General features: G+C 38.6%; 2 protein-coding genes across 3 annotated transcripts in view; one reads left to right on the top strand and one right to left on the bottom strand.

Moving 5' to 3' along the window:
- The first annotated feature begins 1732 nt into the window (after positions 1-1732).
- LOC137394785 (serine-rich adhesin for platelets-like) lies at positions 1733-11808 on the top strand. Its single transcript, XM_068081553.1, has 13 exons — positions 1733-1913; positions 2623-2751; positions 4871-5007; positions 5486-5646; positions 5866-5999; positions 6288-6430; positions 6877-6999; positions 7455-7520; positions 8845-8931; positions 9232-9317; positions 9709-9939; positions 10045-10206; positions 10587-11808. The coding sequence occupies exons 1-13, from the start codon at positions 1902-1904 to the stop codon at positions 11354-11356; spliced, it is 2241 nt and encodes a 746-aa protein (XP_067937654.1). The 5' UTR covers positions 1733-1901; the 3' UTR covers positions 11357-11808.
- A 2-nt stretch (positions 11809-11810) lies between these two features.
- LOC137394784 (protein transport protein Sec24C-like) overlaps positions 11811-24966 on the bottom strand; it is a 42912-nt gene continuing 29756 nt past the window's right edge. The window contains exons 16-21 of one of the 2 annotated variants that reach the window (XR_010978373.1): positions 22905-23099; positions 22520-22623; positions 20415-20502; positions 14892-15085; positions 12507-12705; positions 11811-12209 (exon numbers count right to left, since the gene is read on the bottom strand). Coding sequence is in view for 1 of the 2 variants with exons in the window: in XM_068081551.1 (XP_067937652.1) it covers positions 12193-12209; positions 12579-12705; positions 14892-15085; positions 20415-20502; positions 22520-22623; positions 22905-23099 (725 nt within the window). In the remaining variant the exon portion in view is untranslated. The remainder of the gene's footprint in view (positions 12210-12506; positions 12706-14891; positions 15086-20414; positions 20503-22519; positions 22624-22904; positions 23100-24966) is intronic. The other variant, XM_068081551.1, reaches the window with a different exon arrangement.

The raw sequence follows: 24966 nt of genomic DNA, 5'->3' as shown, positions 1-24966 counted from the left end.
AAATTGGTTAAGTCTGCTCGTTTCTAACAAAAACAACCAAATTAGTTGTATGAGATACAAGAACATTTTAAAGTGCCGCCACCATGATGGATCTGAGGTTTTAGGTAATATGTACCAAAAACATCAGCGCTTATAACGAAGATAAACGTCTACCAATGTAGCCGCCCCTTTTTTTCTGCACCTCTTTGGTTACATGTTCTGTTTACCAACTTTGGAAGCAAATAGCCATGTCAGAAACTTTTGGAATAATACGAGGCACATCTTGTTATATTTCAGCTTGTCTGGCTCATGATGATCTACACGGATTATCATTAACGAATAACTAAAACAAATCAATATTCTTGGTTACGAAGCTTAAACGTTCTTGGAACGTTGTTAGGTTATAGCTGCATGCTTTAAACCACAAAGTCATTTAAGTTACAGCGTTATGACCCAAAGTCCAACTTCACACCATTTAAAAGAAATATTTCTCAAGACTGTAAATATGGCCGTCGTACATTTCTAACAGGATTACCGCCATATCATGATTCATTGGTATAAACATGCATTCGCCGCTTTTACCAAGTCACACTGCGTGACGCAAGTAAGTGAATTGTAAAATGGGAGGAAGTCATACAAGAGCTCCATCTCTAAAAGCAACACAGATGTCAATCAACAATTATGGATCGCATTGTAATATGCAAGATTGGCAACACCACTTTTACCGTCATCGATCAATTTACCGATGTTTACATTACGGTTGTACAATTTCTGGTATATTTCTAAGGTTGTTTATGCTGGTCATGTAACCTTCTAATAACCTTAATATCAGTAAAGCCTTCAAGATAAAAATAAATCTTTTCAATTGTTTGAATTTTATTTTTAAATCAATGAGGTCTGCTTGATACTCGAATGTACAGCATATCGGAGAGATCAGTGTCAGCCTTCAGTTAGCTCCAAGCTGACGCTTACTCTAAAACTCCTTATGGATGCATGAGACTGCCAGAGAAGCCATGACATGAATTGATACAGCTATATTAAGGTTTACTGAGCAAGCGTGTTAGATAAGCATTTTTAATAACAACCTTACACGCTGCATAAAATGATTTACTGACGGTTGTTAGTTAATGTTTCATTTCCGTGTAACTATTGCAAGACTGTTCACAGCCATTACTATGAGTAATCGTATGCCTACAGTCTCGTGTACAGTAAGAAATCGTCATGTTTAATAGATATCCGCTCAATTATTCTTAAATGCTGCAAGGTGGTGGAGTGGTGCAGATGGTAGAGCACTAGGTTATGGATTGGAGTATCTGGGTTTGATTCCTGAGTGGGGCAATATTTTTTCCAAACGCTTCTAGCGTTAGGCGGCGTTACAGACAGTTCGTATTATAGTAAAAATTATGCGTATTGGTTCACTGATGTAATTGAATTCATAATTCGCTAAATATCGTCTAATCTGAGACAGAAGAGTGAGCGGAGCATCAGCTATTAGGTAAATTGTGCCGACAACGAGCTCACGAGCTGTACTCAAAGTTGTATCGGAAGCCTTTTAACAAACAACTGCTCAAGTGATATTAGGGCCAGTTGTTTACTCTGCCCGCTGATGTGCGATGCAGCTAGGCTTTGCTTTGTGTACAGCTAGACATGAATGACTAGGCGAGATCGGCCCGCGCTGTGATTGGTTGACCTATTAATTCAGTAGTTTTGTTTAGTTGTTTTGACAGAGCATGATAATAATCATTTTGATGTAAGTAGCCGTGCATAGATGAATGTTTTGTGAGATAGCTCTTTATACTGCACTGGAGTAAACAGCTTCTGTTGGATATTAGACATACCCGCAACTGCCTGCTCGTTACTAAAGGGAATGAATGCATTTGAACTGAGTTGCTGACTACATTGTGAGATATTACTACTAAGAAATGGTGTATTCGGTAAGTTTACTACAGTTTCTACTTGAAGCCAATCTCTCAGACTATGTGCCACGCTTCTAACTTCATTGTGGCTGTGTAAGGATCCTACGAAGGGTTCTTATGTGCCACGCTTCTAACTTCATTGTGGCTGTGTAAGGATCCTACGAAGGGTTCTTATGTGCCACGCTTCTAGCTTCATTGTGACTGTGTAAGGATCCTACGAAGGGTTCTTATGTGCCACGCTTCTAGCTTCATTGTGACTGTGTAAGGATCCTACGGAGGGTTCTCCTTTTCTCAGACTAGAATTCCATTTGTTACTGAGTACAGGAAGAACTATGTCTGCTTTGAGACTCTTGGTGGTAGTTGCTTGTATGATTGTTTGTGTTTCTGTGTCAAAAACTATTCACATAGTGTACCAGTCGTGTCACCTGAGTTGACCTAGCTGATTATTGTCCTTGTCACATTTGCGTAATCAAGACCTGCTATTCAATAGCATCTCTGCTGGTCAGTGATCCAAACGACTTGTCCAGGTTAAATGCGCACACGCTCTATCATAACAAGTCATAACAAGTCCTTTCAGAGGCGAAAAGCCAAGGCTAGCAGACATCCCATAACAAACAGCTTAGTAACAGTGTGTAACTGCTGACTTTCACTAAATAAGCACCTTAAAATAGCTCAGTGTGAAACTAGATGGGTTCATATAATTAAAGACTTGTTGATTTCATTTCAGTTGATGCGTTCTTCTGCTGACTTGAAGAGATGTGCGACAGATAGGCTCTCTGGCAGTCACCTAGCCGATGAGATGACATCGCAGGCAGTATCGAGTGTCTGCAAGCATGCTACACTCAAGAAGATGAAGGTAATAACTTATCTCAATGATAAAAACTACCTTTCAAAGTTGTAAACAAGGAAAAAATAAGAGGCGTTTGAATCTGTCACATTTTCATAAACAAATCATATTATCTTGTGAGAACTAGCGTCTACCTCTGACTCAGATTCATAAGGCGAGTGTCAGGCAGCGGTGTGTCAGACAGCGTTGTGTAGGCGAATCCAATCCCTTTCAACCTAGTAACTGGAAGTGCGTTAGACACTAGCAGATGATTGGATTTTGTTTATCACTTGCTGACCCTTGTCAGTGGGTGTCCATATCTTTGCTTTTTGTCAGCCTCGCCTCACGTCAGACTGATGTCAGCTTGCACGAGAGTCATTGTCTGTAATGGAGGAAATTAATCAAAATATGGATGTCATGGGATGTTGCAAAACTGTCTAATTACTTGTATACAAATATTAGATTTTACCAGATCGTCGTCTTGTCCGTTAGGTAGTTGGATATGAGTTAGTGAAATGACGATGGTATGCGCTGCAATTTGGAAATATTGTTCATGAGTTGGGAGCTAAATGCTAATCTAATAATCTATGACAGATGGTTTCAAGGATCACTGAAAGACTAGGCTACGTATAGAGCACAGCCCCCTTTTTTCTGCCACCAAGCGCAAACTCTCTATTTACTAGCAGAGTCTTTTTCTCGACTCTATCCTCGGACGCCTTGACGTAGTCCGTATCGCAATTCGTTATTTTCAAGTAACTACAGGAAGCTGTTAAATGTGCGAAAAGATGTACTGGTTGCTAGTCGAGAGGTCAAATAAAATATTTAATAGACATTGTAAAACTATACGAATGAATATCAACTGCTCTATGAATTTTTAACACGTACAAAAATCTTGTACGGTGAATAGCTTTAAAACCAAGTCATGCTCTTCCAATTTCATTTATACTACTGAATGAAGGGAGAAACTAACATTGTACAGAGAGAGCTTTTAACTGTGAATCTTATCGACCATTCAAGATGAATCAGTATTTATCACTGGTAAAGGGATGTATTTTGTTGTTGTTTAGTCTAATTCAAGTCCAGTGAAATCACTCACTAGTATTGTGTTATTTCACCAAGTGGGTTTTTGCAATTTCAATAGTAAGCTAAGCAAGGCTTGCGGCTTGAGTGTGGTTAACTTGTTTTTTTACTAGTCTTTTATAGCCTCAGCCCTCAATAGTCATGCAAATAGCCTAATTTATGGTAAACAATTGATAGGCTGTAGGGTAATCACGTGTATTGCGCTCAGCCCCTATCTGGGCTCATCAAGGATGCCAAGCTAAACTGATGAGGTATTCTTTTCTTCCATGGAGAGTCATGTGTGGCGTTTAGTAACACAGAAACATCGGCAGCACCGGCAACATTGATATATGCTGTTGTGCTATAGAATGCTGAGAGTCACGCCAACTAATAGATCTCTAACTGGGCCAATAATTAAAAAGAAGTTTAAATTTGTGCAATTCTTCTGAATGACTCTGCTTCCATGACGCGGTTAATTTACAGGTTTGCGTCATCCGCATGTCTTCTGCAAGATGCCTTCTGCAGCATGTCAAGCGAGCTTTGTTACTAGTAAATTTTTATTGGATGTTGAGCAAGAAAATGCTGTGCAAGCTTTTCCATTTTGGACATTTTAGCAGTTTATTCGTTTCAATTTTGATTTGAGTATTGCTAAGTAAGTGCTGCTATGACATTTGGCATAGAATTCCGTATTTTGTTTTTACCTAGTGCCCACGATAATCCGCAACTTGTGAATCTCTATTGAAATATTTATTGCGTGGCAGCTCAATGTGCACACAATTCTAAATCCGCATAATTCGCACAATGGAAACAGAGCGTTCTTATGGCAAATTGATCCACTCTGGCTTGTTTTATGTTACAATAAAGTAGCTTACTATTTATTCCTTCTCATGCCGTGAGTTACTCAATGTTGGAATATTCTATTATCGGTCGACAGACAACAACAACAACAACAACAACAACGGTCTTTTTAAATAGCCTGCTCCAAGGCTTACTCTTAACTGGTACACCAATGGGCATTTCGTATAGTAATGGATGCCATATGGATGGCTCTGAGAAGAACTGATGTTTATTGATATGTCCCTGTTTGTAGACCAACAAAACCAAGTTCTTTGTGCTACACAAAGACTCGACTACTGCTCCAGCTAGATTAGAATACTACGACACAGAACAGCAGTGGAAAAAAAAGAAGAAAGCCAAAAGAACAATCTACCTCAGAACGTGTTTCAGGTGGGTAAAGTAGAAACTGTATTCAGTATTCAGATTAACAAACAAATAGATATTTATGTGGGCATCTGGGTGGAGGATGAGTGTTGTTTACAGAGGATAAACTGTACTGAGGGATGATGGGTGGTATGGTTGGCCACCTGTGGTAGACTGCTTCTCTTGCTAATAATAACCCTTGTGGCAAGACCGGGTGCACAGCTTGTTGAAATTGCATTCCCAGCCAATGAACCGATGATACAACTGTTTTTGTTATTGTTGCTACCGAGTTGAGGTTTAAGAAAGGAGGGCAGATGATTGATGGTTCACTTTCCTCGAGCTTATCCCTCGTTAGCAATGTCACACCCAAGTACGGCCTTGCCGCTTCAACCTTGCTACTTTTTACCAACGAGTGTAAACCCACCTCAACGACTTTTGCTTATGCAATATGGCACTGTACCTCAAGCGCTCTCGCTTCCCTATATCAGTCTTTTTTTATTTTTAGTATTAACCCATTTTCTGATGCTCGTGTAAGATATGGAGTGGCTCTGTTCACGAAAGATGACAGTTTTCAGATTGGATTCGCCTCTGAGCAAACCCGAGACATGTGGCTGGCAGATATGCGCCTGTTAAGTCACTCTCCCAACCCCGGACACAAAACTGTCGGTAGGTATTTATTTGCTGCTAAGAGCATCCTATCTAACAAATCTAGTTGGCAGCCATAGTGTTAAGATCTATGTCTATACCAATGAATCATCTCTCACTCGCCGTGTGACTGAGATAAACACGGAGATGTTGATGTTATTGCTTGTGGGAGTAAAGGAAGACTCCTCTTTGATGTTGCTAAGCTGGTACAGCTATCAGTACAAGCCATTCCTCTTACAGAGCATATGTGGGATGTCCGAGTACAGACGAGGAGTATGAAAAGCTCATTTGAGGGAAACTTTAAACTCAGTCTCAACAAAGAGCAAACCAGTCTTCAGTCAAAAGATGACCCTCAGCAAATCTTCGTGTTTCCAGTTAGTATTTATTTATATATTAATTGACTTTAGTAGTTCTTCGTCTGTTCATGATGTATATGGATACAATTCTTAGCTCTATTGAACACCCTCACAGGGCATCATAGTGGAGTTCGTGTTAAGAGGTCAATAACTTAGCGCCAGGCAATCACTGTTGGACCGGCTAGTGAATGTTGTTTTAAGGCCAGGTGATTTATTGTTTGCTCTTAAATTTCGTTCAGTGTTATCTGTTACCAGCGATTGCCTTGGCGTCTGCATCTCATCTCTTCTTTATGTCTGTTACTACAGTTGGATGTCATAACCCACTGCGTTATCAGAAACCGATACTTCGCTCTAGAAGTAAACCACTCCGCGGTAACTGGGCCCGGCGAGATCTGGCTTGAACTGGAAGACTCTCTCATAGCGCAGCACGTACACAGAGCATTTCAGCAGTGAGTACATAAACCATAACTTAAAAATAACCCTTGTTGTTGCTTCCTTTCTCATTACACATCGATACAGTTTCTTGTCTGCCGCTCTGGTGCCTAACCTGTTTATATGAGCTCAGCTAGTAAAACTTGTTTGTTAGTTCATAACAGCATTAAGCTCTACCTGAGATCCCCATGTATATACGACATTATATTGATTAGGGGAAGGATATGCACTGTTATTGTTGTTATAGGCGTTTCATTAACCTCTCTCTTAACTGTATTCTGTTAGTCGTTCAACTGCCTTTTTAGTGTCTCCAGATAAAAGTAAAGTTCATATGGTTTGTTGCCTGGCATTTTCAAGCTGAGAGAAGGTTGCTACTGTTTATTATTATCTCCCATGCAATGTAATTAGCCAGTGTCATATAATGCGTTTCATTCTCTCATGCCAGCCTTGCGCTTGTTTATAGAAACCGATCAAAAATTGTGTCCACCGAGAACGCCTTTAGGCCAGTAAGTCGAAGTCTGACATTTAAAGACAAAAGCACAGCGATGAGCACTCGACTACGGAGTGGAAGCGATGCCAAACTCAGGTGTGTATTACCTCGTTTCTGACTGCTCGTTTTTTGCCCTCACACCAAATATAATAATCGTAGTTCCTCTGACCCAAGTGCTACCTGTTTATTTGCTAACTCAATATTCGCTGTTGACTGCACTGGAACTGTTTGCGAACTTATTCATAGCCATAGAATTGTAGGTACATTGTAAACTTGGTAGTAATTGTATTCGTGAATGCGTTTCAAGCACTTATGTAATTCCCAATAACACTGGAATGCAGACAACAAAGCTCGCTTTATGAACAGATGGTCTTTCGCGTCGCGTCAACACCTAGAAAATGCTTGTTTTTCCTCTGCACCAAGCTTTGAAGTTGTTCTAAAAAGAGCGGATGATATTTAATCAATTGATGATTTCACTGCGTATTGTACGGATAATAAAGTTGTGCTTTATGTGAGGTCTGTTATTGAGTTATTACTGCTCCTTTTTGCAGAAGCCGAATAGGACAGACTCTATATAAATACAGTTCGATGGCTCTCTCAGCATCCAACTTCACCTCGTAAGTAATCTGTCTCCCACCTCTTCTAAGACATTCGTTGTGCGCACCCAACTGTCGTGTTTACGTCGTATAGCGGTTTGCCAACCACGTTTCGATGGCCAACCTGGCTGTAGGAACAATCAATTCATCAATAAATTATGCAACAACTTTGGCTATTACAATCATATTTGACTAATCAATGAGTCAGTGTCTTTGGACAACAACTCTCTAGATATCGAGTGTCTCTATGCGTGTCTCTATGCGAATGTAATCGGCTCTCTGGGAGCTACCGGTTAGTGTCTTGTGTCGCAACGTCGGTCAGCCGTGTTGATGTGTGGGTTTGCATCGAGAGTGTTACTCAGTACACATGATTGCCTGTCTTAGAACAAATACTAGTTTTGGCTGTAAACATGTGTGTTTAGGATGCTTCGCATTCAGCCAGGGTGACTATCATATGCTTAGCTCTCATATCTTTTCTCAACAACAAGTCCTGTGTTTTTGCGCACTTTCTACCACTCATCAGACAAATAAATAGATGCTTATTTGTTTCTAATTGGATCAATACAAACTGGGTCACTGCAATTAGACTAGAAGAGAGTCTTTGTGGTATCGCCTTTTGTTCTTAATTCCATTGTTTTCATCTACTATACTCAGCTTGGTCCAGAAGGTTTCTATTCTAAAAAGATGACGATCTTTTAGCCTTGTACATTGTTAGTGACTGCTGTTATAGTCTCTATTTTTATGAGTTCCGCGTATTACCTCTCGATGACAAACGATTTTACGCAGTTGGATCATGTTCCGTTGTGTAAAACATATTTGCATTTTGCTATTATTGCTTGACCGTATGGTCGTTTCTGATTATTTCATGAACATATGCCCTCCTGCATTTATGAAGTCTATATTGATTTCTCCGTGTGTTGCATCTGCTAGTAGGCATCAGCAGACAAAACAACTTGGCATAGCACAATGCTAGCCATCCGACAATAGATAAGGCACTAAAATGCACTTAGCTACCTTGGCATGCTTGCGTAACAAATCTCAAACAAAGTAGCGAGCTTCACTTCCAGCAAGCGCTTAAAAAGGTTGACTTCAGTGTTCGTGCAATTAAATGTGAGGCCAACCAGACACGGTTTATCATCGCATTATAGTAATGATTTGTCTATTCAGGTTACTCGTTGAGGTTAACTTATTTATACTGCTTTGGATTCTGTGTGGTTTCTCCTCACCAACACCTGTTTACCAATATTTATGTTACTATTGTGCAATTTCTGGTCTAATTCTAAGGTTGTTTATCTTGGTCATATAACCTGAATGAAAATAAATCAATTACAACTTTTTTTCTTAGGATAAAAAGAGGTCGCAGTGATAGTGTAGATTCACACAGCACTACGACAAGCCTGTCAACAGATGAATCTGATTGCGGCCACAACTGGTGAGTTTTCACCTAGCTTGTTTTCTGTTATTTACACTGAGCTGTGTCATCTATTGTATTCTCTGAGTGAGCTAACCACTGACCAGAGTCCACCATTGTGAAATTCTTGTTGTGACAGAACGATAAAAGACGCTGTTGAGTTGATCTGTCACACTGCAAACGCATCTGTGCCATTGGTCATTATCGTTACGGTACATCGGTCAATGCAACTTGTTTGCATGATGCAAGTTTTACTTATGATTATTGCAAAACTAGATGTCTCTATTGCTTTTATAAAAAACGATTAATGATGCATTTTAGGCAAAGCGTGAGCCGGTCTGTCACGCCAGACCCAAGAACAGATACACAGTCTCAATACATGCCTATGACCATGACAAAAAAATCAGGTAGGATTATCCTCATTATTCAGATTTTGAAATCCTTAAAAACTCAATATACATACGTGTACCTAACCTAACCATAAGTAGTTGCTTAGCGTTGATGGTCAGGATTTTTGAGTGTCTGAATCTTGAATGCGAGCTGTCACGCTTGGAAAGTCATCAGTCTAAAATTGTTTCTCATGCTTCTTGATGAGGAGATCTGCGTTGGTGGCTAGTAAAAAATTAGTCAGATACTATGGCCGCTTTCTTGTTTACGTGACTGACCTCGCTAATGATCTTACGATTATGATAATGGCTGATACTAACAGCTCATGACTAGTTACTGCTCTCCATCCTTCAGTAGTACCAGGTGATTACCCTTGAGTAAGTATATCCTCACGGAACAACTGTGTTTCAGTTGGGGATGAGCCATGCAAGTGTCTCTCAAACAACTGCCAGATGAGGAAGACAGAGAACAACTTGGACATGAGTATGGGATGTCTGGAACAGTCGCACGATAGAAATTATAATTTAATGTATATGGATATGAGTGGAGGATATCAAGGCCATGCAGACAGTAAACAAGACGAAAAATCAACTTGCTACGTAGACATGAGCTTTGGAGGACGCGTGTCTCCGAGTACGAAAGGTAAATAATGCTTCACATACTTTTGTTGAACGTGTGATGAGAACATACGATACGTTGTTTAACGCTTGTCTGGTTTGGTGAATAAGTTCTCTGATTATTTTGTAGGATACAAGCTGAGGCCAGAGCCAGTCAAATGTTATGTATCAGACGATAGAGTGGGTTCTGTGAACAGCAATAAACCCGAAAGTTCTGTCAAAGACCGAACCCAAACTGGAACTTCTCAACCTAATGACTATGTAGAGATGCGCAGAACACACAAGCTGACAGGTAGGCTCACGAGGTGCTGCTATTTCAACTTCAATAGCCCTGTTATTGTTTTTCTTGTTATCTATGATTGAGCTCTTTGTGGTTTTCTATAGCTGCGTTGCTTGTACTAGCCAAAGCTTTGGTGGTAGTAGAGAGCTGGGATTCCACATTCAACCGTCATTAATCACCTTGTTTACTACCAAACAGAATGATAATTCGAGTGCCTCTTCCCATATTTATGGCCAACTAATGCGTAGACTAGCTTTCACTAAGAGGCAAAGGACTGTGACAAGCTTTTACCGACATGACTGTCTGCTATTCATGCTATGCCAGTGTCTTCAGGTGTTACCATCATTAGGAGATTTGCGGAATGATTCATAATATATACCTCCTACTTGCAGGTCGGGACAAGAGCTCATCTGCACCTCACCTAATCCCCGCCTCTCATCAACAACAACAACGATCTGAATCCGACCTATTTATGAACCTCGACTTTGACGATCGAGGCAGAACATCGAGTCTCAGTTGCACACACAGACCACGAGGCTCAAGCTGGTCTCAGTCGATACGACCTCGCGCAGCAACAACTGAACAGAAACGACGATGGCCCCCTCAAAGAACAAGCGGCAGCAACACAGCAGAAGATGCTAATGACTATATAGACATGACCCAGGGCTCGAGCACAGGATATGTGGAAATGTCGTTAGATAAGGCATCCAAACAGAGATTGGAACTAGTGAAACAGGAAGATTGTGAGTATCAGATGGCTGTGCAAACATCACCAAGGGTCTCCCCGTTAATAACGCATCCATTCCCTGAACTTCTATCCGCATCCTCTGAAGATGACGTTTCCCTAAACAGCATGGAAGGAAGCATGTCTCTACACTCGCTCACGAGCAGTGCTGACAACATGTCAACTTCCTCTCACTCCTCACACCACAGTACTGCTATAGTCTCCTCGCTCGACGCTGAGCCACACGCTTCCATACACACCTCTCCGACTCCTCTCAACAGCAGCTCATACATACGGACTAGCACAAGTCGACTGCTCTTTCGTCCTACTCAAGTAGCCAGCTACATAGTAGATGAGATGGATGGGGCGCTAAAGGCTAGCAACTGTAGCAACTATGTGGAGATGTGCCCTGCGGCGAGCAAGAACACGAAGCAGTGATACACACTTGAGTCAGCATGTCAAACAATCTAGTCAACATCCTTAAACCAAGTGCTGCTCTGTATTCTCAGATCCTCCTCATCCACTCAGCTACTCTTTTACCAAATGAGAATTCCAAAGATTTTTTTCTAATTTATTGCTCAGTTAATGTTATTGTCATTATTGTTACCACTACTTCCTATGATTACAGAATTATTGTAGCTCTAAAGATATTAATTATTTATGTAATGGCCTCCGGCCAGGAGATGGCTCTTCCTATCTCCCAATCAGATGTAAATACAGAATTTATTTTTTGGTCTGTAGAGTCTACTATGCATATTTGCGCCGTGCATGGTATATTGCATATATTCATTTGCGTATACTAAGGCCCTAATAGTTTTATCACATTTTCCAATTTTTTTGGCAGAAATGCAAAATGCTTCTATTCAACAATAAACTGTCATACCAACATATGTCGTGAGCCCTTTTATTTATTTATTACTATAGCTATTAAAATGCAACATAAATGGGCCTCATCCAAACAGCTGACATAAAATCTATGTGAGGTACATAAAACTATTTGTAATTAATGTCAATAATAAATAAAATATTATTATAGAAAATTTAGCATTGAATAGATGACAAATGTTGACATTTCATTGGTCCATCCGAGTACCACATGACCAGTAATTATTTACAGAAAGCTTTAACACTTATACCTCCTGACTTATAAGCTTAATTTACGGTTATTTTTTCATTGAATTAGAGTCTATTGTAGAGCTCGAGTTGGTACTACCGACTTCAGCTCTCGTGAGATGGCACCTCTCTCTCGTGGAAATCCATAGCACACTCGCCAATCAACTACCTGTACCTGCTAAAACAAACAAGTTGTTAACTGGAACACATCAGAAACTGTCAAAATATGAAGAAAGTTTCACCATCAAATTACACAAATACTGTACCAAATCATTGCTAGAGACAACCAAGCATATAGCGTGACGGTAAAATGATTATATGATGGAGAAGTGTACCCGACAAGAGCCAGGAAAATCATCAAAAGATGAATAAGGATAAATATATATATGTTGAGAGTAGACATTATGAAAGGAACATAAAAGACAACAGAGAGCCGGAAAAAAATCACAAAGAAACGACGAGAAGCACCCCTCACCTCTACATGAAACGAATAGCACCGTATTTTGGGTAGGAATACATGACGAGAGGATAAGTTAGCTGAGTATACCACGTATTTCCTTGTGTATGTGACATAGGTAGTCGACGTAAGAAGGAGAGCCATTGGTTCCCTTGTCCTCGACCAAAAAGTGGTTAAACCATGGCTCAAGCTTATCTCTTTGCCTCACTATCGTCAGCTACAATACACCGAGATCGGTTGTCAACAAATATGGATAGAAGCTATTAACTAGTGATAACAAGATAATCTCACAAGCATAACACATTTAAACACATAGGCGAATTGAAGATGACTTTCAACCGGAGAAAGCAGCGCCAGTTGCAAGCATATATGATGTATGCTTGGTCTCCACAGTACCAAGCAAACATCATACATCATTTGCACCAAGAGTATAGTTCTTTCTAAAAAATTTGTGTTTCCGGTTACAATATTTTCTTAGTTGACTCGATGTTGACTGGGAAATAGGATATTTGGTTTAAATTTTAAACTACTTTTTTAAAATTGGAAGTAATTGCAACTTGAATAATGTCTGCTATAAAAAAGCAACCAACACCATAAGAAAAGATTAATAACAGTGAATTTCAATTAAGCTGGCGCTTTGTGAGGGTAGTGTTTACAGTTATCTACGTATAACAATCATATAACCATCTGGGTAAGCAGCGAGTCTACTAAGGAAACATTGTAACTGGAAACACAACTTTTTCAGTAGGAACTATACTCGCCCCTGTATACATTGGTTCTGCTGGGATTTGATGTCATAGACCACATAAGATGGAGGATGTCCTATGGCATAGTCAAGGATATGATTTTAACTGATGTACTGTTAAATAGAAGCAGATTTTGGAATGCTACGGAGGAAATTATAAACACAAAAGCAAAATTTTTCTGGTTAAAATATGAATAATCACCAATAGCTTGAAGCATTATGAATAAACCTGGCAATAAAAAAACAAACTTCACGATCAGGCCGCATTATGATTAAAACTTGATACGTAAGCAAGGAACTCGCAGAGGATTTAGTTACCTTTGAAAACCTGTCAATAAATTGACGTTTCCACCTCAAATTAGACATACAGATGTCACGAATGACTTTCTCTAGTGACATTTTTATATTGATAATAATAAGAGATCGGAAAAGAAAACGAGCAATAACAGAGTAATTAGTTATACACAGTGCAGGAACCCTCAATGTTTGCACTCAACGTTGTCAACTGAACGAACAATAGAGTCATCAACAGGTTATACAATGATATGCCAGCCTCATGTTACACTGAAACGAGTACGCTTTCTTAATAACATGATAAACAGCAGCCGATTGGCAGTACAGTAAACAAGAGTGTATTACTCAGATTAAAGTCTTAAATTAACGGTAAACACGAAAATAAAAGGTCAGCGAACGTTGGAAAGAGAGTCTGAGATGAAGACGAGTGTGCGACAGGAGAGACATTTGTTTATTGCATATTGCATTAGAGGATGACTTTGACAGTTAGAGAGAGTCCGAGAGCCACATGGAGTACCAAACAGACCTTCCCTTGATTGACCCAACAAGAATGTTGTTTATAACCTCAATATGTAGTTGAGAGAGTGAATGTTCACCAGAGAGGATGTAGATGGTAGATTTGTGGTTGACACAGAATTTGAACTGAGGTGGATGGCTCATGACATCGCCCGTTACGGAATGTTTTCATCTCGACAAGAAATGTGAACCATTCTAGTCAGACGACAAGAAAAGCTGCCATTAACAACTTTGTAAGGTATAACATTATCCCATATAGCCGAAGGAAAACTCGTCAGAATCCCTTTGCCTTACGGAGAAACATGACTACGAGTGCATATTTAGCAATGGAATCCGAAGTTGTTTGTGCCAAAAAAAAAAGCAAAATCAACCACAAGAGTGACTTGAGAGTTTAACAGAATGGGTGGTGCAATAGGAAGAGGCCGACCCCAACTAGTGCATTTGTTTTGCCGGTAAAACTATATGCAGAAATATTCCCTGTCAACAAGTGATCTGAAAGTCGCATCCCTGATTAGTAAGCACTTTTTCCTCAAAATGTTTTTAATTTGAATGATAGTGCATAGCAATCAACAGCCAGTCTCCTTGTTAATCATAATCTCAAACAAACAACCCCCAAGAGACTAGGAAATTGGAAAAACCATCTTATTCAAGATAAATTCAAAACTAACGGCCCTGAGAACTTTCTAGGTTATATTTTCCAAACAGTATAAACGACTGGGAACTGAGTAACGAGACAAGCCAATTCTATACTTGTTTTCATGACTATAACTTGGTTATTCCGATGTTATTACCACCTCACAAAATGCCCAACACTCATTTTAGCCAATAGAAACTTGAAAAACTATTACCTTCATAAAACGACTGCGCTGACTTCGAACTTTACTGACAATCTGGTTGATGCGTTGAGATCGTGGATTGTCGAGCTCCAAAAGTATGCACGTCTCGATGTTAATCTGCGCAAGGGAGCCAACTCCAAACACATCCTGTATGAACTCTTGATTCAAGTTGTAGCCCAACCAAAGAAACATTGAGAGGCCATTCTCTGTGAATAAAATAGTAAAGGTGAGGGTAATTTTCTATGGCAAGTCTGGAAAAAGAAAAGTGGTCACAACTCCAATGATAAAGAAATAGAATAAGTAAATTAGCAATTTAGTGTACTCTTTCGTAATATGCAGTCATTAAGCCGATAACAGACTGAGAACCAAACATAACAAATACGACAAAGCTCTACCATGAATTAATAAGCACTCCTTATTAAAATATTAGTTTTAAGATTGAAAGTTAAACCTACGACGATTCAAAATGGTTTTAGTGTAGAAAACACATTTTTGGTCACTTTGATATAGCCCTTAACCGATAGAGCATATAATCTGTTTATTGAAAGCTTTATATTAATGGAGGTACCACAGCTATAGTAGGTGGAGCCAGGCTAAATCCTTATCAATTGAATGATGATAAACTCAATTTTAACAAACATTTAGGGTGTAAAATGAAATTATTCTAGCTCGCCATAAACAAACCTAGTTTAAAATGCAGTGCAATGACCATACCACAAACTATATAGATTCCTACACTAATATCATTATACAGTCTAATAATTCAGTCTACCTGAAAATAAGACTGGTAGCCTACAACCGAATTACAGTAACATCCACCTGGCCTTCACAGATATATATGTACACGTTACATTTGGGTGATCATAAAACGAATGGTTAGAAAAATTTACAGCAATAATGTAGGACATCGCAACGAACAATTATACCTTCTGTGAACTGAATGTAATTGACATATGCAATCCTATACACTACGCTCAGTGTTTCACAGTTCATATGCAAAATAGCCACTACTCTATACTCTCTAATAGAGTACAGCTAATAAGGAAGGCACCATCGTATTTGCTGCCACAATAAAAACTATAGAATGACTCGGTCATTAGGATTGCTGCTTATAATCTTACCATTTAAGAACCTAAAAGCAGTTAGTTAATACTAAATTAAATACTTTTATGCTATAATATCATATAATACACGTATTTTAAACATTATGCCTGAAGACATGCCATTGACAGCTTTCAAATATCTCGAGCTAGAAGAGAAAATACAGCATCATCATAAACAGAATATTACTACACAAAATAGAAAGATTTTTTTGGTGAAAGAAACTGTATTTCAATGGATTTCAAATTCTAAATTAAAGGGTTACGGCGCCTGCTATACGCATTTTTCGCCTCATTATGTGGAACACGATACTCTTTCATCCCCACCATACGCCATTTTTTTCGCCATTCGTTATCAAATAAAAAGATTTCTCAAAATTAAAATTTGCCAGTCAGTGTGTTGAGTACGCCGAAATAACGAAGATGCCGATAAGCAATTATCGGCAATAAGTCAATATCCTTCTTGCAACGCCTGAAAGAGATACGATGCTCGCTCTCCACCTTGATTCGGTGTTATTCATTATTAGTTATTGTGAAAACGAAACTGGAAATAGATAGATGATAAAATTTTAGCCGATAACCAAGTTGAGGTTTACTTCAGCAAAATACATAGTAAAACTTAGCTTTAAGTATGTGTTTAGTAATCTAAATTCATTTTAGTTGAATTAAACGTTTATGTTATGCCTCTGTCCCGAAGGTAAGAATTCCTTACAGTACATACTGCACATAGTACATTGTAATGTTACATTTTCTTGCAGATCATAACCACTAAATACACTAAAGTTACTGTAGGTAACTATAGCTACTAAGGTTAACAGACGTGTAATATATTGAAAATAATTTTCAATATGAGCAGTACATACATAAAAATTTGATGATCTTTACAAAGGGTGTTTGCATTAGATAATTTCTGCGGGTTTCTATAACCCCGCAATACGACATTTTCGCCTTACGATGCCAACACGGGAACGAATTAAAATCGTATAGAGAGGGTCTACTGTATAAAATATTCGAGTTTTGGCTAAGAGCATAGATGTATATGCATACTTTTCATATATTTGCAGAGGCCAATGTACATGCATTTGCAGACTACCGATTCATTTGGCACTGCTCGGAGCTTTCGAATCGGCGAGAATAATATTAAACAGTGAATCTGAACGCTCAGCCAGAATTTAGAGCTACTCACAGTTCTATAGCCATTTTCTGCATGCATAGCTCTCTAGAATATTTTTTATGCATCGATTATCAGACCAAGCCATAATTCATCAAGAAATTTTACATCTCCCAATTATGCAAATACTTGACATGCCAGAGATAGAAGGTCATCAATTAGAAATCCTTAGGAAACAGAATAAACTGCAAGTGATGCAAATATGATATTCAGCGGTAAACGGCCAACACTCACTGCTATATTTTAGGATAAAGCTGGAAGGAAACCCCATAATATTCACACACCTCGTGTCTCAAGTGAGTTTACTGTGAAATTTTATGTTTGTCATGACTAATTGGGAACCTGCCAACTCCTAGTGTGATTTATGCCTAGCAGTAAGTCGATGGCAAGCGTAACCTATGAGACATCCGCTGTAATTACAGATATCAACTGTAAATAACCAGTCCTTAGTCTAATCCATTCCATAGATTCAATTAGTTTGAAGGCTCCACTAGCGGAATAAATTGGAATTTTGTTGTGGATAAACTCTGCAGAAGTTGGTAAGCAAAAAGCGAAAACAAGCCGACCACGAAGGAGATCTGCGACCACAGTGAGGTAGAAAATCTTATGTGCTCCAGCAAAGCCGCTGATACAATCATTACCTCAAAAAAAAAAACAGTATTGAGCTTCGAGGTCATAAAAACAGCGTTATGTAATGCAAACAGGCAATTAGTATCTCAGGAAAGAGGCGATGAGTGAAAAGAAATGGTGAACTGAATATGTTAGCAAGCGCTGTAATGAAAATGGAGAACATATTTTAAATACCTTCCAAAGTTGCACTACTGCACATTTTTACAAACCATAGTTAACTCTAGTTATACAAAGCTGCCTTAAAAGTTAGTATCATCAAATATACCTAAGACATCAGTAGGTTAGGCCATTCACTATGGCCAGGATGTTGCCATGTGCCAAATCATTATCTTCAGGTCAAAACAACAACAGCTTTTGGTGCAAACATGTGACCATAATAAACACAAACATCCTTTCCAGAACAGGTCACTGGTTCAGTAACCTATTATAGTGTTTCCCAGAGATAGTCACGCATATTTCTGCTCATAGCAATAGTTTGGGCAAGTACAGATTGAGATAACCAGCTACAAACACTCAGCTGTTTATATCCAACTTCCTCTGACAAAAGCTAAGATGAATTGTCAGAGTGGATAAGTGTTATTACATTCAAAGCTGTCATTCATAAACAACATTTCAACGCAACTTACAAACCACAAACTCCATGTAGTTCTTTGGTTTTAAGATCTAACAATCTACAAAGTAACTAAACACTTTTATTGCACTGACAGACAGTGTCATGCTGCCAGGTGTAAACTGACAGCCTAGCTAATGGTAAAGAGCCTTACCGCAACACCGGACTTGCACCAATGACTAATTGGGCACCAGCTCTCTCACGAACTGCTTACAGTTACATAACAATGACTGTCAACTGCGGCAGGCACCGGAAAGACCCGAGAACACATCCAGTTCGTATTCATAAAAAGATAATCATAAGATTTATATAATGCTAATAATATCATCCAAGGAGTCATCACACCTGTCAGAGAGAAAATTAGCATAGGCGAGTGGTAAACAACACTAGGGCGACCTCGATGGGAGTTAGTTATTTTAGTACAGCTATCAACAATCTCCCTAGGGCAGTAGATTATCAGGCTTTCTATATTTGACACTCTCCTAGTACATTCTTGTTATTCGAGGAAATCGTGCGCCTCCAGAGATGTAAAGACCAATGAGTCAAACCAATTAGTCCAGCGTCAGCAGGACTTTTATTTCTTATTCTATGTAACCGAGATATTTACAATTAATTTAGCAACTCTGACACAAGTACACTTGTTTGATATAAGCCATCACGTAATATTTGTCAAAGAGAAAGTACTTCGCCCAATATACATCTGAAAACAGCAAAATATTCTAGTTAGTACATGTCATTCAAACTTGGCGAGCTGCACCAAAGGCAATCAAGTTTGTCAACCTTGCCGCTATAAATACGGGCACAAGAGAAATAATGAAAGAGATTAGTTCAATGCCAGAGCAAGGACATTATTATAGCAAAACAACTGCTGCACCGACATCTCGGTTAATAAATACTCCTACCATTTAATAGCCTATTAGCTTAAGTAACCATGCCTATGGCTAGAGTTAACTCCCCCTGCCAGCAATGCCCAGTAAATGTTAAATTAACTAGCACACAACAACAACAACACTTTCATTTATGACTAGAAGTTGAATTGCGTTCGTATATCATAGAAGGAAATGGCTTAGAAAATATTTAACAATCGAAGAAACTTTGAAACAAGTAAGTTGGGTGTTTAAAAAGCAAACTACGCTGGAATTGTTTCATCGGGTTATCACTCAGTAAGGTGCTGCCTGATGCTGCTGAAACTGACCTGAATATCAAACACTTATTAACAATGTCATTGTGCCACGACATCACCATATGCAATATCTAATGATTAAACGAATACTACAGTACGGCTTTGGCTAACCTATATACCTGTTCATCCGAAAATAAAGTAGATGTTTAGTTGAAGCAGTTTACTCGCTAAACACAAATATATTTTAAACAAAATCATTATCTTAGCAGACATACGTGAGGGAAACTGACTAAATAATAGCTAATAATATTATTGCTAAAATGACAATACTGTTGCAAGAATAATAAAACTGCTCATTTTGTGCAAAACGTTATACAAATTAATCAAATGAAAAGCTGAATGGAAAAGCATCAAAAGAAAAAAGTGCTCAACATTTGATATGGTTTAGAAGGTTCTAGAAGGTTTACAAGATGATGTTTTATCATTAAGTCAGCTGATGCTCATCACCGGTGACAGTGCAAAATCCTATTCAAGAAAACAAAACATCTGCTGCAGTGCGCTAAACCAAGCTGCTTGCATAAACAGCATGAACTAGGTGCAAATCTGGTCAACCAGCCTCCTGACACAGAAAGGGTTGGCCAGAGCTCAACCACAGCTCAGCAGCGTACTACTGATAGAAACCACTTCTTATGCCTCTTGTTTACCGCTATGAGCATTACACATATGACCTTAACTTAGCCGAGTTATATAACATAGCATGGACCGGTGTTGCTAACTCCCAAATGTAACCACCCATCCATCACTATAGGGAAGCCCATTAGCCAAATACACAGTCTGTTACTCTCTACCCCAGCCAACCACGAATGTGATTGAAAAGGAAATGCTTGAGACCAGCCATTACCTAGCAAATAAGCCCCTGTATCCAACAGCCTGTCAGTCGAACATCTTATTGGAGTAGGAAGGGCATCAGAATTGACATCCAAGGTGTGCTACAACATGCGTTACATAATCAGACAAACAAGTTTTAATCACTGCAGCTGCTGCGGAATGCCTGAAAACAAGATGACGCAGCCTTGTAGACAATGAGAACAAAAAACAATGGGAAAGTGTAGGACTCATGATAGAGATGCTGTGACCAGTGCCTCACCCACATATCATCAAACAAGACAAACTAACCAGATTGCTGATGGTTTGAGATTTGCTGACACCATGTTATTAGCAATAATGAGCCACTAATGTAAACAAATGTTTTAAATTTTTCATCTAAATGCAGGTGCTCACTAGTAGAAGGAAGACTATTTGCCTGACAATCTCATTCCATCTGTGTGATCATCCCATCTCTAGTGCTATGTTTCCATGAAGTGAATCTACAGACTTGTACCATCCCAAGATGGGAAATTGTCACAACCCGTGAGTTTAGCGAGTTTTGTTACTAGCATATTTTTACTGAATGTTTTACGCTTGCCAAAGATGGAAATGGCACTTGCGAATGAGGCGCAAGAAAATACCGGACAAACTACTCCATTTTAAACATTTTTTACACTTTGGTCATTCCTATTTTGTGCGAGACAATTTCGAGTCATTCCTATTTTTCTAAGCGAGACAGGAGTGCACCGCTTGACTTCTGGCATAAAATTTTTTATCTTTTTTAACAAAGAGCCCGTAATCATCCGCAACATGCGAATGTTTATTGAAGCACTTCTCACACGATAACTCGACACGCAAAATTCCGAATATGTATCACTCGCACAATGGAAACGTAGTAAAACGTAGAAACGTAGCTTTACAAGTGGTCTTAAACTGTAAGTATAACATGACAAGGTGACACGACCTCAAGAATAACTTTATTTAATTACTCGACAAAAAACGATAACAATTTTGAACGTCAGAACCTTGCCAAGTTTGTAAGATATGTCTATCGACGATGCCGTTTAGCGATTGTAGTTGAGTTTTACAATGCCACTCGACACTCTAAACCTTATGCCAACGATCATTGGGTAGGTTTCAATTGTATGTTGACTAATATAGAAGTGTATGTTGACTAATATAGAAGTGCATGTTGACTAATATAGAAGTGCATGTTGACTAATATAGAAGTATGTTGACTAATATAGAAGTGTATGTTGACTAATATAGAAGTATGTTGACTAATATAGAAGTATGTTGACTAATATAGAAGTGTATGTTGACTAATATAGAAGTGCAAAAATATTCAATTAAACAGAAAACTGGTATTAAAAATACGAATGTTTTTTGTGTCTCTGATTGATTAAAGTTTCTAGTAGTATTATTAGTGCAGGACTATAACATGGATCAAAAATACTCTTTAAAAGGACCTCAGTCTAGGAACCTAGAATGTGTTCACAAGTTATTCTTGCAGAAATGAACTAACTTTTATTGGTTGTTAAAATTAATCTCCAATACAGCATCGCCTCATGAAAGCTGAGTCCTTTAGCACACTAATCGCAGCATCACAGAAACATGATAAGGTGGATGATGCCACGAATAGAGCTTTTGAAGCAAATATTTTAGTCTATCCGTGTGCATTACGCAAGAGAAACTGAAAAATAGCAGTAGATTGTGATGTCTGAATTTTGGTGTTCAAACAAAAATCTATCTGCATGAATTTCAATATTGGTTTAAAAGCGACTGGATAAAAAGAAATGAACAATTTTAGAAGCGTTTGGCTGCTTTCATTGCCCGACCTTGGAGAACCTTGCCTTTGGTTTCTCAGTCAAACCGAAAAGGAACGAAATGGATAATCGCATATGACAAACAATATTATGTGGTTTAGGTTAACATTGCACAAGCTTTGCATAAGATGGCAAAGGTTGACTCCACCTGCCAATGGATGGCTTGGTTCCTTCGCTGCAAGAGATATAACAAAGAGTTGGCTTATCTACGGCCACTATCTAATGCGATTTCCTGTTTGTTGCAGAGGCAACATATAGAAACCTTTTGAAACTGCTACAATGGGAAGACCCTACAGACAGATTCTAAACTCACCAATGGCAGGAGTCGCGGGTAGAAGAAGGGAACAGACGAGTTGACATCTAATGACATGACAAGATGCATCAGGTACCCCCTACCATCTGTCGATATATCACTGCCTGTAATAAGACATGGAAAATCATTTGTCCTGTATTCAGTAGCCTACAGCCTTAAAACACCCAAAAAGAGATCATTGAGCATTGACATAAGGCGCTAGGACTGTCACATAAAATTACACACAAGCAGCAATGTCTATGACATAGCAATCAGAGATTGCAGAATAGCATTTATTGTACATGAATAATCTACTGTCTTAAAGGTTTTGATTTCACAATGCGAGTTTTTCTCCCATGCTGCCACTAGTCAGGCTGAAAGGAGTGAATACTAAAAAGTGACTCACCAGCCTGCAAAGCATCACTTTTTATAATGCAATTGGTGTAGAGAGGCAGCAGCTTCATGCTCTCAGGTAGGATGAGTTGTCCGGCAGAGGATGGGTTGGCGCAGTTACGTCGGTAGCAAGCAAGGATTTCGGCGCACTGCGTCATTATGCGCTCCCTCACTACCTTGGGTGTTTTCTCCAGCTGGTCTCTCACGGCTGAAATAGTCGGTGTGTCATTAATTTTGAAGGAACAATGATAACAAATCTGAACTCTATTACCATTAAATATCTGTAAAGTGGCCGCACACTGCAGTCTCTAACTAAATAAAATATGTTTCTTTTTGGTCAAAGAAAAAATATTTTTTTTAGTAAACTATAGGATACTAAAAGACAGCAGCCCCTTTTAGAGTTACCTCATCCACAACAGGCCTCATTTTCATAAGTGATGTTTATGTGCTGAATGCATTTAAGAAGTCATTTGTGGCACTAAAACAACCGACTCCCCAAGAGTTGGTATAAAATATTATTTACAATACATGAAGATAAAAAAGCATGAAAGATATTTTACTATGAGAGTTTTGTGACAAACTTCAAAGGAAACATTTTTTTTCCTCAGCCATATGAACGCACCAGCTACAGAGCCACCTCTGGATGATGAGGTGAAGGAATAGAACACAGGAGCAATAATCAGAGCTTGCCGCTAACAGCACCCTTACTAAAAGGATGAAACTCCCATACCTTATGTAAGAATCTGCTCGCTCAACTACTAGGTCTAGGTCAGAAATAGATAATGTCACATATTTTGAACTATTTGTAGAGATTTTAATAGGCTGATGCGAGAAGTACACCTCACAAAACAAAGAGTTCAAGAGTTCAACATATTCAGGGTATCCATATTTTCTGATTCTTCGAGAGCTACCTAAATAGCACCCAGATTTGGAGACAGATAAAATAGATGTTCCTGTTTATGTCACCGCTCATTTACAATGAATAAAGAATCGATCTGAGCTATAAAGACAACAAATCCACCGCTTTAGCTCCCTGCCAGGAACAAAGAAAAGCTCGTCACTTCTCCTGAAGAGACATGCAGAGAAATATTAAGACAACAATTCCATCAATAACATGCGCGTCTCTTTCCCTTCTCAGACATATTTGGGTAAGGCATCTGAGTATTAATGACACTTTAACCTTATTTCCAACTCGACAAATGTCTTACACAGATTTATTGTAATAATTAATTTTATTTATTCGGTTATGTTAATTTTAAAATGCAATCAAAACTGAAAATTTTAAAATGATATTTAATAACTTGTTAACAACCAAACACAAAATTCAAATGATATATGGGCAAAACACCAGTGATATAATATCTTCCGTTCAAATACAAAATCAAGCTTGAAATTTGAGCACTTTCCCCATGATGGTGGGAAAAACATCGTTAGTTGAAATTAGCTTTTAGATTGTGACTGCATTAATATCTAAAGTAAAATGTCCTTGACCTAGTTGATTTATCAGGGTTAAAAACATGAGTGACTGAATGTAGAAAATCTCTCGAATAATATTAGAACAATTTACAATCAATGCATAACAAACTTTCCTTTGATGAAAGAGAGCATGACTCCGACTCCATAACTTCTTAATTGATTTGCCATATGAAAATTCAGTAAACCCACCAGCAAACCTACCATCTTCCCATTGGCAAAGTTGTAGCCTACCCAACTGCTTAAAGATGCAATGATATTCTACACATTTTTTTTACAAAACTTTTATTTGTGAAGCCAGTAACCGGATATGGGACAGATATTGGGAACCATGAGGAATAATGACTGACCAAAGGATCGGTTAAACGTCAATAAATAAATGACAGAAAACTATTTTATGTGAGATTATGTCTTGGCTTGCAGCAATGACAGCTTCCACAAAACAACAATACATGAATTAGATAAGATAAAGGGCTCGCATGCTTGGACAAACCATGCTATATAGCTGTGATTGCAGCAATGAGTCCAAAGATCTCTATATAAGAAGTTAAACAACAACAACAACATCCTCAAAGACACTGCACCGATGCTTTGCCTTGCAT

Source organism: Watersipora subatra, chromosome 4, assembly GCF_963576615.1.
Source record: "Watersipora subatra chromosome 4, tzWatSuba1.1, whole genome shotgun sequence".
NCBI classification, from domain to species: domain Eukaryota; kingdom Metazoa; phylum Bryozoa; class Gymnolaemata; order Cheilostomatida; family Watersiporidae; genus Watersipora; species Watersipora subatra.
Note: the sequence above shows the minus strand (reverse complement) of the source record. Positions and strands in the feature narration are given on the sequence as shown.

What these genes read in the sequence shown, in the direction of transcription:
- LOC137394785 (XM_068081553.1), top strand. An exon ending in GGAAGCGATGCCAAACTCAG is followed by an intron (nt 7,000 to 7,454) that starts GTGTGTATTACC and finishes TCCTTTTTGCAG; the next exon opens with AAGCCGAATAGGACAGACTC. An exon ending in CGTGTCTCCGAGTACGAAAG is followed by an intron (nt 9,940 to 10,044) that starts GTAAATAATGCT and finishes ATTATTTTGTAG; the next exon opens with GATACAAGCTGAGGCCAGAG.